Consider the following 15609-nt stretch of genomic DNA (forward strand, 5'->3'; position numbering starts at 1 on the left):
TTCTTCACACTGTGAAACAATAATACAGATATCTCAGCAAATTAAAAAGGCCTATAATGAGGATAAACTAATTAGACCTTGGCTACCTTGGAGAGAAAAGAAAGAAACACCATTGTCTTGTAAGTAAAATATCACACACCTCTCTGCCACCCACTGAAACACTGCCATCAGCTGGACTGCCTGAGCTGATATGGATGTACAGATGGTGTGTTGGTGTGTGTGCTGAACTGACAGGGTGTGTGTCCAGCCATAGCAGCTACTGTTGGATCTCTGGTTCTGGATGTCATGGCAGGGAAACAGGGACCGTGTTTGGATGGACATGAACTTTCAACTGTCCACTGTGACACGCATTTGTCTGCTTGCTGTCTTCATGTGGACGTACGTAAAAACATATATCACTGTTGCGACAGGCTGCAGCGAGCACGCACACGGCGCGCACATTGACAGGCTGCCCCCAGTGACAATGGACTGTCAGATCATAACAGGCAGCGGGTGAGCTGACTGTCATGTCACCCACGTGAGCTCTGTTCTACACGGACATGCACGCAGGGCTGGCTGGACACACTGGACCAGTAGAAGTGGACATGATAACAGCGCACTATTTCATTAATGTAATTTCATGACTGTACGTGTGTGACCATGGGTCATCTACAGAGGAACAGACAGTTCATACTTAATAAAAGGGTTTTTTATGGTGTGTGTGTTTTTTTTAAATACGTCCATCTCATTGTTGATTTCAGGCATTTTCCCGCACTGTTTACAGGCCAGTGATGGTAATGCAGTGGTAAGGTTTTGGGCTGGCAATCAGTAAAGTTCAGGTTCAAATCCCATGGGTGGCATGTATTTTTTTTTTTTTTTTTTTCCCACAGCAGCGGCGCGATGTGGTTCCACATGTACCAGCTGGTTTTATTTTTTATTTATTCCACAGCAGCGGCGCGACATGGTTACACATGCTCCAGTTGCTCCAGGCTAATAAATAAAATTAAAGTGGTACCAAAGAAAATTCTTTTGACTTCAGTCTTAAAATACCCAAAGCCCATACACCTTTAATACTCAGTGTCTACATGTCCAATCTTCAGTATTAAATTAGCACTAGAAAACTGTTGGTATGTGCTCACTCTTTGCTGTGTAGGTGGACAATATCACAGTATTAGTGCCTACTGTTTATCCACTGCAGACCCTTATGCCATCACTTATGGCACATAACAAAAGCAGCCCAGCATAACCGCCCTCTGCAATCTTTGATTGTGATTAATTGTGAGCTCATTTGATTATCAAACTGGATTTAATGACGTGCTAATAGATTACATCATTCTATAAGCCTCCTGTCACCTATTCGCTGTTCTCAACCTAGTGAAACCTCAACTTGTCTGTTGCATCATCAGTTATACACCTTTGTGGTGACGACCAGTGACCCTTAAATGGTAAATAAATGGGCTGCATTTATATAGCACTTTTCCATCTGCATCAGACGCTCAAAGCACTTTACAAATAATGCCTCGCATTCACCCCTATGTGAGGGTGCTGCCATACAAGGTACTCACTACACACAGACCTTGCCCAATCGCCCTTAGTGATTTTTCGGTCAGGCTGGGATTTGAACCAAGGATCCTCTGGTCTCAAGCCCAACGCTTAACCACTAGTAGACCGTCACCTCCCCTTAACAGCATTCATTACATTACTGTGCCATCAGTGACAGGGACAGATCCAGGAGTTTGCCAGTAGGGGGCCTGGATTTGTTAATGTGTCTTGTCATGCCCCCCACAGAAAATTTTGAATTTTTAGGTGCCTATTCCTGCATTTTGGTGCATATTTCACCACAAAATACAATCATTGAGAAAAGATACTGTCATGACTGGGGCCTGTGGGGTTTATGTATTGTTGTTTTTTTTTTGTTTTGTTTTTTCTGTGTTGAGTGCACAATTGGGTTTTGGTGTCAAGGATTTCTCATCTGGTGGTGGCCGTTTCTTTCCTGTCTTCCCTCCTGCTTGCCACGCCCTGTTCCAGATCCTTCCTTCACACGTGTCCTGCATTTCCTCCCAATCACTCTCATTAGCTGCACTGTTCCCTTCACCCAGTTGTGAGATTGTTGTGCCCTCTGCCTCTTTCAAGCCTGTTGTCTTCAGAGTATTAGTTCTGTTTTTGCTTACCCATATTCTGACCAGTCTGCCTGTTTGTTGGATCCTGTCTCTGCTTTATGTTTCATACACTGTTGTTTGTAATGACCTGCCATTTTGTGTAATGAACCCAGCCTGAGCCAACATTAAACTCTGAAGCTTTTCCATCTGAATCCTGCATTTGTGTCCTGCCACCTCGAACCATTGTGTCAGACAGATACTTCATAACCTGTTTTTTTTTTATTATTATTAATTTGAATTTGTTACAATCTTCAATGTGATGCTATGACATTATGATGACAAGTAACAGAAAACATACTATGAACTGTCTTTAGCTAAAAAGTGATCTAGTTATACGATTAGACAATCGCTTAGAGGAACGCCGTTGGGAGCGAGACGAAGGACGTGGCCGGGCACGCGCTGTCCCTCTCCCTTCTGGGTCCGAAAAGGTTCCACCCTCCCCACGCTCCACAGCCTCAACGCTCCATGTGGTAACAGCTCCCCCTGCTGACGATGCTATGGACACGAGCAGGGCCAAATTAAGAACTTCTAACAGACAGAGGAGACTGGCCCACGGGGAGTGCTTTGTCTGCGGCTCAAGCGAGCATCAGCAGAGACTGCCCCAAGCGGTTAAACACCAACGCCCGCCCTTAGAAACTGGGCTAAGGGTGGGCCAAGAAATTCATGTGGGACACACGCGCATTTCTGCACATCTCCCAGTTACAATCCTGAGTGGGGATTTAACCCTTCAAGCCCCAGCACTGGTGGACACGGGGTCAGAAGGGAATCTCCTGGACAGCAGATGGGCAAGAGAAGTAGGGCTCCCTCTGGTGGCGCTCCCTTCACCATTGAAGGTGCGGGCACTAGATGGCACCCTTGTCCCTTTAATCACACATAAGACACTACCTGTAACTCTGGTAGTGTCTGGGAATCATCGTGAGGAAATCGAGTTTTATGTGACTCCTACCTCCCGCGTAATCTTGGGCTTCCCATGGATGGTAAAACACAATCCCCGGATTAACTGGCTGTCTGGGGTTGTGGCTCATTGAAGCGAAACCTGCCACCGGGAGTGTTTAGGATCCTCAGTTCCCCCTGGTTTGACTGCTAACGAGGAGGTTAAAGCCTCCCCCAATCTGAAGGCGGTGCCTGAGGTGTACCACATTCTTGCTGACGTCTTCAGCAAAGATCTGGCACTCACTCTTCCCCCGCACCGTCCGTATGATTGCGCCATTGATTTGATCCCGGGCGTTGAGTACCCGTCCAGCAGGCTGTACAACTTCTCACGTCCAGAGCGCGAATCAATGGAAACCTACATCCGGGACTCGTTGGCTGCCGGGTTGATCCGAAACTCCACTTCCCTGATGGGTGCTGGTTTCTTTTTTGTGGGCAAGAAAGACGGCGGACTCTGTCCATGCATTGATTACAGAGAGCTGAACGAGATCACGGTTCGCAATCGATACCCGTTGCCCCTGTTAGATTCAGTGTTCACGCCCCTGCATGGAGCCAAGATTTTCACAAAGCTGGATCTTAGGAATGCGTACCACCTGGTTCGGATCCGGAAGGGAGACGAATGGAAAACAGCATTTAACACCCCGTTAGGTCACTTTGAGTACCTGGTCATGCTGTTCGGCCTCACTAACGCCCCCGCGACGTTCCAAGCCTTGGTAAATGACGTCTTGCGGGACTTCCTGCACCGATTCGTCTTCGTATATCTGGACGATATACTTATCTTTTCCCCGGATCCTGAGACCCATGTTCAGCCTGTACGTCAGGTCCTGCAGCGGTTGTTGGAGAACCGGCTGTTTGTGAAGGGCAAGAAGTGCGAGTTCCACCGCGCTTCTTTGTCCTTCCTGGGGTTTATCATCTCCTCCAACTCCGTCGCCTCTGATCCAGCCAAGGTTGCGGCGGTGAGAGACTGGCCCCAACCGACAAGCTGTAGGAAGCTGCAACAGTTCCTTGGCTTTGCTAATTTCTACCGGAGGTTCATTAAGGGTTACAGTCTGGTGGTTGGTCCCCTGACAGCCCTGACCTCCTCTAAAGTCCCCTTCACCTGGTCGGACCAGTGCGAGGCCACGTTTAGGGAGTTGAAACGCCGGTTCTCGACTGCACCAGTTCTGGTGCAGCCCGATGCTAGCCGCCAGTTCGTGGTTGAAGTGGACGCCTCTGACTCAGGGATAGGAGCCGTGTTGTCCCAGAGCGGAGAGTCCGATAAGGTTCTCCACCCATGTGCCTATTTTTCACGCAGGTTGACCCTGGCTGAACGGAACTATGACGTGGGCAATCGGGAACTCCTTGCGGTGAAAGAGGCTCTTGAGGAGTGGAGACATCTGTTGGAGGGAGCTGCGGTACCATTTACGGTTTTCACGGACCATCGGAATCTGGAGTATATCTGGACTGCCAAGTGACTGAACCCCAGACAAGCCCGCTGGTCACTGTTCTTCGGGCGTTTTGACTTCCGGATCACCTACCGCCCCGGGACCAAGAATCAACAATCTGGCGCCTTGTCCTGGGTACACGTAGAGGAAGTCAAGACTGAGCTGTCGGATCCACCGGAATCCATCCTACCCGAGTCCAATCGTGGCCACCCTCACCTGGGACATGGAGAAGACCGTCCGGGAGGCCCTGGCACGGAACCCGGACCCGGGGAATGGCCGGAAAAACCGTCTAATACGTCCCACCAGAAGCCAGGGCTGCCGTCCTGGACTTCTGTCACGGTTCCAAGCTCTCCTGTCACCCAGGGGTGCGACGAACCGTGGCAGTGGTCCAGCAGCGCTTCTGGTGGGCGTCCATGGAGGCCGACGTCCGGGAATACGTCCAGGCCTGTACCATCTGTGCCAGGGGCAAGGCAGACCACAAGAGGACCCAAGGACTCCTTCAACCGCTTACGGTACCTCATCACCCCTGGTCCCACATCGGCCTGGACTTTGTCACGGGCCTCCCGCCGTCCCCAGGCATGACAACCATCCTCACGATAGTGGACCAATTCTCCAAGGCGGCCAATTCATGGCCCTCCCGGTTCACCACGTCATACGTCTGCATGGGATTACCACACAGACCATTGTCTCGGATCGTGGTCCCCAGTTCTCCTCTCAGTCTGGAGGAGTTTCTGCCGGGAACTGGGGGCCACCGTGAGCCTCTCGTCGGGTATCACTCCCAGATGAACGGACAGGCAGAACGGGCCAACCAGGAACTGGACAGGCCCTACGTTGTGTCGCATCCGCACACCGACGGCCTGGAGTGAACATCTGGCCTGGATCGAGTATGCGCATAACAGTCAAGTGTCCTCCGCCACCGGCCTCTCCCCGTTTGAGGTGTGACTGGGGTACCAGCCCCCATTGTTTCCCGTTGTGGAGGGGGAGGTCGGTGTGCCCTCGGTCCAGGCCCACCTGCGACGATGCCGTCGGGTGTGGCGCACCGCCCGTTCTGCCCTACTGAAGGCCCGGACGAGGGCTAAGGCCCATGCAGACCGCCGGCGTTCCCCGGCCCCTGCATACCAGCCCGGGCAGGAGGTGTGGTTATCCACGAAGGACATTCCTCTCCAGGTGGACTCCCCAAAACTGAGGGACAGGTACATCGGCCCCTTCAAGGTCCTCAGTCCGGCCGCAGTGAAGCTCCAACTCCCAGCTTCACTGCGGATCCACCCAGTATTCCATGTCTCCAGACTCAAACCATACCACACCTCATCCCTCTGTGTTCCCGGACTGGCGCCGCCTCCTGCCCGGATCATTGACGGGGAGCCGGCTTGGACAGTGCGCCGGCTCCTGGACGTCCGCCGAAAGGGCCAGTACTTTGTGGAATGGGAGGGGTATGGACCTGAGGAACGCTCCTGGGTGAAGAGGAACTTCATCCTGGACCCGGCCCTCCTGGCCGACTTCTACTCACGACACCCCGACAAGCCGGGTCGGGCACCAGGAGGCGCCCGTTGAGGGGGGGGGGTCCTGTTGTGTGGGCCGCTGAAGAGGAGGTATTGCTGGCCCACCACCAGAGGGCGCCCTGCCTGAAGAGCAGGGCTTCAGGCACGAGAGGGCGCCGGAGCAACCGGGAGTGACAGCTGTCACTCATCATCACCACTACCATCACCATAAAAGCCGGGCAGCATCTCCACCTCGCTGCCGAGATCTCATCTACCTTATAGGTAAATTCTCAGCCTTGATTGTGCCTACGCACGTACTTGCTGTTCTGGTTTTTGTGATCTGTTGCAGGATATTCAACTCGCTATTTCCAGCGGGAGGCTGGGGGTTTGTGGATTGATGAGGAGAGAACGGTTTTCACTCCTCACTCCGAACCACGTAAAATAGGAGATTGATTCTGCACTGTGATCTGGTGTTAAGGTGGAGGTGGTTTTCCCACCCGACTACTGAAAGAATGAACTTGCTGTTTACTGGGCGTGTTTTCACACACCCACCATTAACTGTTTTCTGCCCTGCCAGCAGTACCTGATCTGACAGATGGAGACGGTGGCCACCTGGGGATTTGGGACTTGGCGGCTCCGGTGTGTTCCAGATCCGGTGGCAGTGGAAATCGTGTGGGGCCCGGCTCTTCTCTGGACGGTTGTCTCCTACCCTCGAGCCTGCCCACACGTCACCCTTGTATATTTGACTGTAATCCAAATTCTGCATCTGTCTGTATTCTGTTGTGCATGTTTCACAACAGTAAAGTGTTGTTATTTTTGACTCATCCATTGTCCGTTCATTTACGCCCCCTGTTGTGGGTCCGTGTCACTACACTTTCCCAACAAAAAGGTGAACAAGCTTGTTATACCTTGCTGAATAATGGAGCATGTTTACATGACCATAATAATAATCAGATAACTGTTAGTAGTCAGATAATTATCTGCCTACTGCAGATTATTAACTGCAATAATCCGACCTCCCGCATTAACATGCATTTCAGTAATCCCATAATCAGAAAAACCTGGTTACATGATTTCAGTTCATAAGTTTGATTTCTTTTGAAGTAGAAAAAGATTAAAGAGCAGCTCTTGAATAGCATATACTTTAGAGAAAGACAGCCCTCTCTTTCTGAGTCTCTCGCTCCCTCCCTCTCTCTAACTCTCTCTCTCTCCCTGTCTTTTTCTTTGAGTCTCTCTCCCTCCCTCTGTCTTTCTTTCTGACTCTCTCCCTCCTTCTGACCATCTCTCTTTCTCTCCCTCTGTCTCCCCTTTTCTCTCTCTCTATTTCAATGGAGCTTTAAATACACGGGAAGTTTACATTGTCAAAACAAGTGTTACATAGAGGAAAAAGAGCAATCAGAGATTTCTGACATCTGCCGATACGAATCACCTCGAAAATTCAGTGGAGTCTTCCATGCCCTAATATCTATTTGTGGTGAAACTTTGGTGAGAATCTCTGAAGTAGATTTGACCTAATCCTTCAAAGCGTATATAAAGTGAAATCTTGATCCACAATCCGGATTCAGATCCGGATCACCTCCAAAATTTAATGGAGTCTTCCATAGGCAAATATCTATCTATGGTGAAAATGTGGTGAGAATCCGTGAAAAGTTTTGATGTAACCCTTCAAAGCCTACAGTAGTGTTCAGAATAATAGTAGTGCTATGTGACTAAAAAGATTAATCCAGGTTTTGAGTATATTTCTTATTGTTACATGGGAAACAAAGTACCAGTAGATTCAGTAGATTTTCACAAATCCAACAAGACCAAGCATTCATGATATGCACACTCTTAAGACTATGAAATTGGGCTATTAGTAAAAAAAAAAAAAAAAAGTAGAAAAGGGGGTGTTCACAATAATAATTGTGTGGCATTCAGTCAGTGAGTTTGTCAATTTTGTGGAACAAACAGGTGTGAATCAGGTGTCCCCTATTTAAGGATGAAGCCAACACCTGTTGAACATGCTTTTCTCTTTGAAAGCCTGAGGAAAATGGGACGTTCAAGACATTGTTCAGAAGAACAGCGTAGTTTGATTAAAAAGTTAATTGGAGAGGGAAAACTTATACGCAGGTGCAACAAATTATAGGCTGTTCATCTACAATGATCTCCAATGCTTTAAAATGGACAAAAAACCAGAGACGCATGGAAGAAAATGGAAAACAACCATCAAAATGGATAGAAGAATAACCAGAATGGCAAAACCCATTGATCAGCTCCAGGATGATCAAAGACAGTCTGGAGTTACCTGTAAGTGCTGTGACAGAAGACGCCTGTGTGAAGCTAATTTATTTGCAAGAATCCCTCGCAAAGTCCCTCTGTTAAATAAAAGACGTGCAGAAGAGGTTACAATTTGCCAAAGAACACATCAACTGGCCTAAAGAGAAATGGAGGAATATTTTGTGGACTGATAAGAGTAAAACTGTTCTTTTTGGGTCCAAGGGCCACAGACAGTTTGTGAGATGACCCCCAAACTCTGAATTCAAGCCACAGTTCACAGTGAAGACAGTGATGCATGGTGGTGCAAGCATCATGATATGGGCATGTTTCTCCTACTATGGTGTTGGGCACTATATATCGCACACCAGGTATCATGGATCAGTTTGGCTATGTCAAAAAACTTGAAGAGGTCATGTTGCCTTATGCTGAAGAGGACATGCCCTTGAAATGGGTGTTTTCAACAAGACAATGACCCCAAGCACACTAGTAAACGAGCAAAATCTTGGTTCCAAACCAACAAAATTAATGCCTCGCAGATGTGAAGAAATCATGAAAAACTGTGGTTATACAACTAAATACTAGTTTAGTGATTCACAGGATTGCTAAAAAAGCAGTTTGAACATAATAGTTTTGAGTTTGTAGCGTCAACAGCAGATGCTACTATTATTGTGAACACCCCTTTTCTACTTTTTTTTTTTACTAATAGCCCAATTTCATAGCCTTAAGAGTGTGCATATCATGAATGCTTGGTCTTGTTGGATTTGTGAGAATCTACTGAATCTACTGGTACCTTGTTTCCCATGTAACAATAAGAAATATACTCAAAACCTGGATTAATCTTTTTAGTCACATAGCACTACTATTATTCTGAACACTACTGTATATAAAGTGAATCTTTATCCAGAATCTGGAACCGGATCACCTCCAAAATTCAGTGGAGTCTTCCATACCCTAATATTTATCTGTGAGGCAAATTTGGTGAGAATCCATGACATAGTTTTTACGTAATCCTCCAAAGCCTATACAAAGTGAAACTTGATCCAGAATCCGGATCTGGATTCAGATCACCTCCAAAATTCAATGAAGTCTTCCATGGCCTAATATGTATCGGTGTTGAAAATTTCATCATAATCTGTGCAGTAGTTTTGACGTAATCCTTTTACCAGTGATCCTTCAAAGCCTATATAAAGTGAAACGTGTGTATGTCTCTTGTAGGACAGTGATGTGTGATGTGCAATTTCTTTGAAGTCTGGGTTCCTCCTCTTCAGACCAAAGGCAGTCAACCTCAGACCTTGTATGTTCCAGGATGAAATATGTGATTTGTCTTGTGTTTCCAGAGGGTTTAAGCCTGGACCAAGGCTGTGTAGTGCTTGCTCGGCATCTGGTGTATGCTCAGGTCAAAGGATGGGGCTTTGCCAGGTGAAAGGGTGGGGCTTGCTCTGCTTACAGCCGGCACATATGTGTGGTGTGAGGCTGGCGGTGGGGGGGGGGTTCCTCTTTGTCTTTCTCCGAGGAGGTTCGTGGAGTTGATGTCCTCACACATGAAATATGACATCATGGTTTTAGGAAACTCTGCTCAACTTTCATAAATTTGTCTCTTCAGAATGCTGAAATAACACACAGGGATGCTGAAGCATGCTTGTCTATCCTGGTAAAATTTTCTGTACACACAACAGACTCTCAGAACTTTGTGATCTAATGAAAGATGTTACGAACTCCAATGAGATAGCAGATCGCCCTGCTGTACCTCTGAAAATGTGAGTCACAGCTGCTTTTCCACATGCGCAGATCTAAAAGAATGAAATAAATCAGATTAATGGTTTACATTTACTGAAAAAAAATCAGCGTATTGGGGAGACATTCAGGTGTGTTAATCCGAAATCTCAATCAGATAATGGTCATCATTATACAGGGTGGGCCAATAAAATGCTACCACTTTTTTAATTCGTACAATTAGAGAGTGTACTACAACAACCCACAGACCATTGAGGCCCTGAAGACCAACATCTGTCAGGAAAATCAGAGAATCCCTCTTGAGATGTGTGGCAATGTCATCACAAACGTCAATGTGCGTGTTGCAGCTGTGATCCAAAGAAGAGCGTGGATTGAACATGTCATCAATTATTGAACTGTGCGGAAAACAAGAGAAAGTGGGAAACCTTTGGTATCAAATGTTAATTTGATGCTTCTGTTACAAGTCTGTAAATAAAATTTTCGAATAAGTTCTCATTTCAAAAACTTGTGCATGATCAAAAAGTGGTAACATTTTATTGGCCCACCCTGTATAACGGGTGAGTGGCTCCTTGTCATTTGATTGGGGCTTTGTATGTCATGTGTCATGGATTATTCGTCCCATTTGTGTTGCGTTGCATTTAGAGTGCAATTTGTTTGCATTTATCGTGCAAATTTGGTTCCATATGTTTTGTACGATTGCATGCTGCGAGCACCACCCATACTAGTGGGGGCAGCGTTTAGCTAAGCAGAGCAGAGTTTGTTTTGCTGACAGACAACAATTTGAAGGAGCTAACTGATGGTGCTAATTCCTTTAACACACACACACACACACACACACACACACACACACACACACACACACACACACACACAAATCCACTACGCTTTCAGCCGTCATTTCTGATGTGATTTTTCACTGGACTGAGGAAGTACACAAAGTTGTTTTTTTTTTGGAAGTACATGAAGTCAGTGCATGACATCACGGACTACATCAGAATTCTTTTTGGACTATACTGTTTTTCCAAGTTGACTAAGCACAATTTGGACTCCTATTTAAAGTTCACACAATATTCCCCATGATAAGCAACTGTCACTGTCAATAGTAGGTGGGCATATCTCCAACAGTAAAAAAAACACATCTGGTCAACAAAACTGAAATCTGGATTAAAGTGACCCCCAAACTTCAATCACTTATGCCAGTCTCAAACCAATCTGACAATTCTTTAATAAATTTATGTGACATAACCCTTTCTGTTTTAAATAGGTTAATTGTTTTTAGCGATTTGCCATTACCAATAATATGGATGTGCATTTTGTACTGTTATTACAAGAATCAACTGGATGTGTTTGGTATCAGGTCTCTTCAGAAGATCTCTGGGTACTGCTGGAATAACTATCAGACAAATTGTTACTTAGGGAGACTCAGTACTGCACTGTGAGGGAGCATCCACTATGACAGTTTGGCCATGTGGTGCATTTCTCTTGACATAATCCAGCATGCAGTTGCCTCAGTGATGAGAAGGGGCGCTCCCTGGAGAAGGCCAAGGGGATGTGCACACACAGAGATATCCCTAAGAATTTGTACAGTGACAGTGTTGATAATTTTGTTGCTGTACACCACCACAATGGAGTTGAAAAGACAAAAGACATGATTAAGGTAGAAACATTATGCTTTCTTTCAATGAATCATTCAAAGCATCATATTAGTCAGTTTTATAGTCACTCCATTGTCAGAGGTCATACATATTTGGACAAACTAAAAAGAATGATGGCTATTAATTAAAAAAAAGTCAGACAATGCATACATCAACATTAATGTGATATTTTCGTTAAATGTCTTGAATTAAAGTGGAAAGTCTGTACTAGAATGGCAACGTTTCATGTTTCAACTCCACTGTGGAGGTGTAGAGAGGCAAATTTAAAAAAAAAACTGTTACCATCTACCAACTTATGGACCTGATTACATCACTATGTTCGAGACATGGGAATGGAGTGGCTGTCTGCCCAGGTGGCTGCCATCTACTCACCCAAGGTAGTTTTACAGTGTGGTGTATCTGGTGCCAGTGTATGCCCCCAGACTGGACCCATTTTTGCAAATGAAATGCAGTAGGCTTCTCCTTTCACAGATCTCCTGCTGCTGCAAAATGCAGTAATACACTGTTTACAGCAAAGAGGATTCCAGAGTACACCACACATCAAGTCTCATCCCTCAGAGACCTAATGATGCTCTTCTGCATCCTGGTCAACTTTTCCTCAAATATCGACTAATACAACATATCTTCATGCAGTGTTAGAGACAAAAATATGTTACATTCAGAAAACTGAAATTGTTCTGAATATTTTGATATGCGACCCATGGGCATTATACAAAAAGAAAGTACCTTAAAGGGGGAATTTCTTAAGGTATGGTAAAATCAAGAAAATACCCTTAGCACTCTGAGGGTTTAACAGCAAAACATTCACACTCTTGACCTCTTAATTATGCAGTGAAATAAAAAAACATGTTTGCAGAAAATATCTAGGAATGTTTTAAATGTGATTTTTTTTCTTCATATATTTAAACATCAATAAATTGGCATTACAATCTCCATCACATTTTATAATAAGCGACCTGACAATGAAAATAATCTGTAAACATCATGTATGACATAAAATGTCTAATTTTGCCATGCAGCTTGCACTTTTGGCAAAGTGGTTTTGTTTTTACTCTGAAAAGACTAGATAAAAGAGAAGGCACGTCTCTTGAATACACCAAATACGATGAAGAAGACTGTCGGAGCTGCAGCCATGGCAACGGCAATCTGTGGGAGACAACATGTCCATGATGTTACATCACAATAAAGTATACTGTGCCAGAATCCTTCACTTTTGGACCATCACTCAAACCTACAGCCATATCTAAGCCTAGAATATTGAAGCTGCCCTCAAAATATGTCTACAAAAAAAAAAGTCAATCATAATAACCTTAATAGCAGTGCTGTAGTCCTTTTGGAATGACTGCAAATGCACTTTGAAGAGAGCAAGGCTGCAAGGCAGGTAGGAATGTACTACTCCAGAATCTCTGCACCTTTAAAAAAAATAAATAAATAACAAAATGTACACTTAAGGTTGTTTCACTTGACTGTATCATAATCTACATACTCAACCAGTACTCACTTTTTGTACAAAACACTTAGAAGTGAAGTGTTGTCAGAGAAGTATAGCTCTGAAAGGCCAAGTTCATTTAGCAGTGCTTGTGGCACCCTGTAACCCTCTTCAACCAGGAGGCCCAAGCTGTACCATCCCTGTGGAAAAACAGTATGAGCACTGCATGTACACACAACCATACCATTACAGTAACAATAATTACAGTACCAGTGTATGTTGGAGAAACAGAGTTGTCTGAACCTGGCTGTAATTCATAACCCATTAATACGTAACTGACTTTTATGGTTCTAGCTCAGTTCAAGTGCACAGGTGTGGAGCAGCTAAAATAAATAATTTGTACTCACTACTTTCAAGTTCCTATCTTAACGAGCTATGTCACATGGCCTGTAACATATAGTGCAAATGCATGTTTAGGGTGTACAAAATCTGAGCACAAACTAGAGTGCAAAAGGAAAGATATGGAGTTTTTGCTGTTAATGTTACTGTGTGATTTGTCTGTAATGTGTTTTTGTATTAAAGCATGAACTGTTACTTAGTGATGTATTATTATCAACAGCATACAATTTGGTTTCAAATCATATTTAAAGTCTGGATCCATGAGCCCACCAGATCTTCAGGCAGCCCAGTAAGGGCTGTCCGGATGGTACATCCAAACATTTATTTGAATTTTATTTTAGATTTTTCCATTAGTCTTTACTTTTATTTCATTGCTAAATTTTGCTTTCTATTCATTTGAATATGAACCCAGCATGTGCTGGAGTTTTAGACAAGGTTTGATTTGTCTGTCGGACAGTTACCCATAGGTTTCACATGACAGTAATCCACTGACATTGCGCCTGAACATACCTTATTTTTAGACCAAAGCATACAAAAGAGCACAAGTTCACATGCAGTTTAAAAAACTATGCTGGGTGTGATAACCACAACTCTGTCAGTTGGAAACTACAAATGACACTTGCACTTCGTTCCACTTTGCACTGTATGGAAGATGGAGCCCTACGAGTCCTTTTCGATTAACCTTTTAAATTGCCATCTTTTTCATTGTCCTTTCATTTCGTATTGAACAATTTACTTTTACACTTTCTATGTTTATTTGTGTAGCTATGCAACAAGCCTGCCAGTTTCAGAAAGACTGAGGTTACGGCTAAAATGCAATTTATAAAAATAAAAGTTCAAAGAAGTATTGTATTTTAGAATAAGAATACAAAAAAAAATCACATTCTTCTGTGCCAGGCTAACATCTCTTACAGGATAGATACATGTATTAGTGTGGAAAGACGTTTTCTGCAAATGTATGTCTAACTTATTTTTGCACATAAGTACAACCCCTGGCAAAAATTATGGAATCACCGGCCTCGGAGGATGTTCATTCAGTTGTTTAATTTTGTAGAAAAAAGCAGATCACAGACATGACACAAAACTAAAGTCATTACATTACAGATGGCTGTCATTACATTATCAATAAATGCACAAGTTTACGTTGATATTTTGGACACTTTTCTTATCCCATCAATTGAAAGGAAGTTTGGGGATAATTAAATCATTTTTCAAGATGATAATGCATCTTGCCATAGAGCAAAAACTGTGAAAACATTCCTTGCAAAAAGACACATAGGGTCAATGTCATGGCCTGCAAACAGTCCGGATCTTAATCCAATTGAAAATCTTTGGTGGAAGTTGAAGAAAATGGTCCATGACAAGGCTCCAACCTGCAAAGCTGATCTGGCAACAGCAATCAGAGAAAGTTGGAGCCAGATTGATGAAGAGTACTGTTTGTCACTCATTAAGTCCATGCCTCAGAGACTGCAAGCTGTTATAAAAGCCAGAGGTGGTGCAACAAAATACTAGTGATGTGTTGGAGCGTTCTTTTGTTTTTCATGATTCCATAATTTTTTCCTCAGAATTGAGTGATTCCATATTTTTTTCCCTCTGCTTGGTCTAAAAAAGTAACTGTTACTGACTGCCACAATTTTTTTTTCCTGATTTCTTATAGTGTTTCTTAAAGCCAGAAAGTTGCCATTTGAAATGACTTTAGTTTTGTGTCATGTCTGTGATCTGCTTTTTTTCTACAAAATTAAACAACTGAATGAACATCATCCGAGGCCGGTGATTCCATAATTTTTGCCAGGGGTTGTAGACTATACTCTATGTAAGAGATGCAACCTAAAACAAATTGGAACTAGCTAGACAACATTAGATAGTGGTTTGTAAGTTGATTTGTAGAATGACTCTGGAGGTGACGCAGAGGAAGAGAGTGAGAGCTCAACAAAGGATCAGATGGTGAAAGCTGAAGGAGGAAAGATAGACAGAAGTAAGAAAGGCACTACATGGAGGTGAAGTTATTTTGAACAGCTCCTGCAGATATGATGAAGGAGACAGACATCTGGGCAGAGGAAGGAAGACAAGATTTTGCAGTGGAATGCAAATGTTCAGGAAAGTATGTGCAAAAAGGCTGGAAAAAATGGGAAAGTTGAAGAGATGATGAAAATAGACAGGAGTACA

At 44.3% G+C, this 15609-nt stretch overlaps 1 protein-coding gene and 1 long non-coding RNA gene across 2 annotated transcripts in view; one reads left to right on the forward strand and one right to left on the reverse strand.

The window, feature by feature from the left end:
• Window positions 1-15609, forward strand: part of LOC117508584 — a 22264-nt gene continuing 6655 nt past the window's right edge. The window contains exons 1-3 of the long non-coding RNA XR_004560133.1: window positions 1-11; window positions 3899-3903; window positions 13312-13318. This is a non-coding gene — a long non-coding RNA (uncharacterized LOC117508584). The remainder of the gene's footprint in view (window positions 12-3898; window positions 3904-13311; window positions 13319-15609) is intronic.
• Window positions 11733-15609, reverse strand: part of LOC117508581 (protein sel-1 homolog 3) — a 27467-nt gene continuing 23590 nt past the window's right edge. Inside the window, exons 21-23 of the mRNA XM_034168375.1 lie at window positions 13117-13244; window positions 12925-13027; window positions 11733-12761 (exon numbers count right to left, since the gene is read on the reverse strand). Of these exons, the coding sequence (XP_034024266.1) occupies window positions 12678-12761; window positions 12925-13027; window positions 13117-13244 (315 nt within the window). The 3' untranslated portion in view covers window positions 11733-12677. The remainder of the gene's footprint in view (window positions 12762-12924; window positions 13028-13116; window positions 13245-15609) is intronic.

Source organism: Thalassophryne amazonica, chromosome 4 (genome assembly GCF_902500255.1).
Source record: "Thalassophryne amazonica chromosome 4, fThaAma1.1, whole genome shotgun sequence".
Classification (NCBI taxonomy): Eukaryota; Metazoa; Chordata; class Actinopteri; order Batrachoidiformes; family Batrachoididae; genus Thalassophryne; species Thalassophryne amazonica.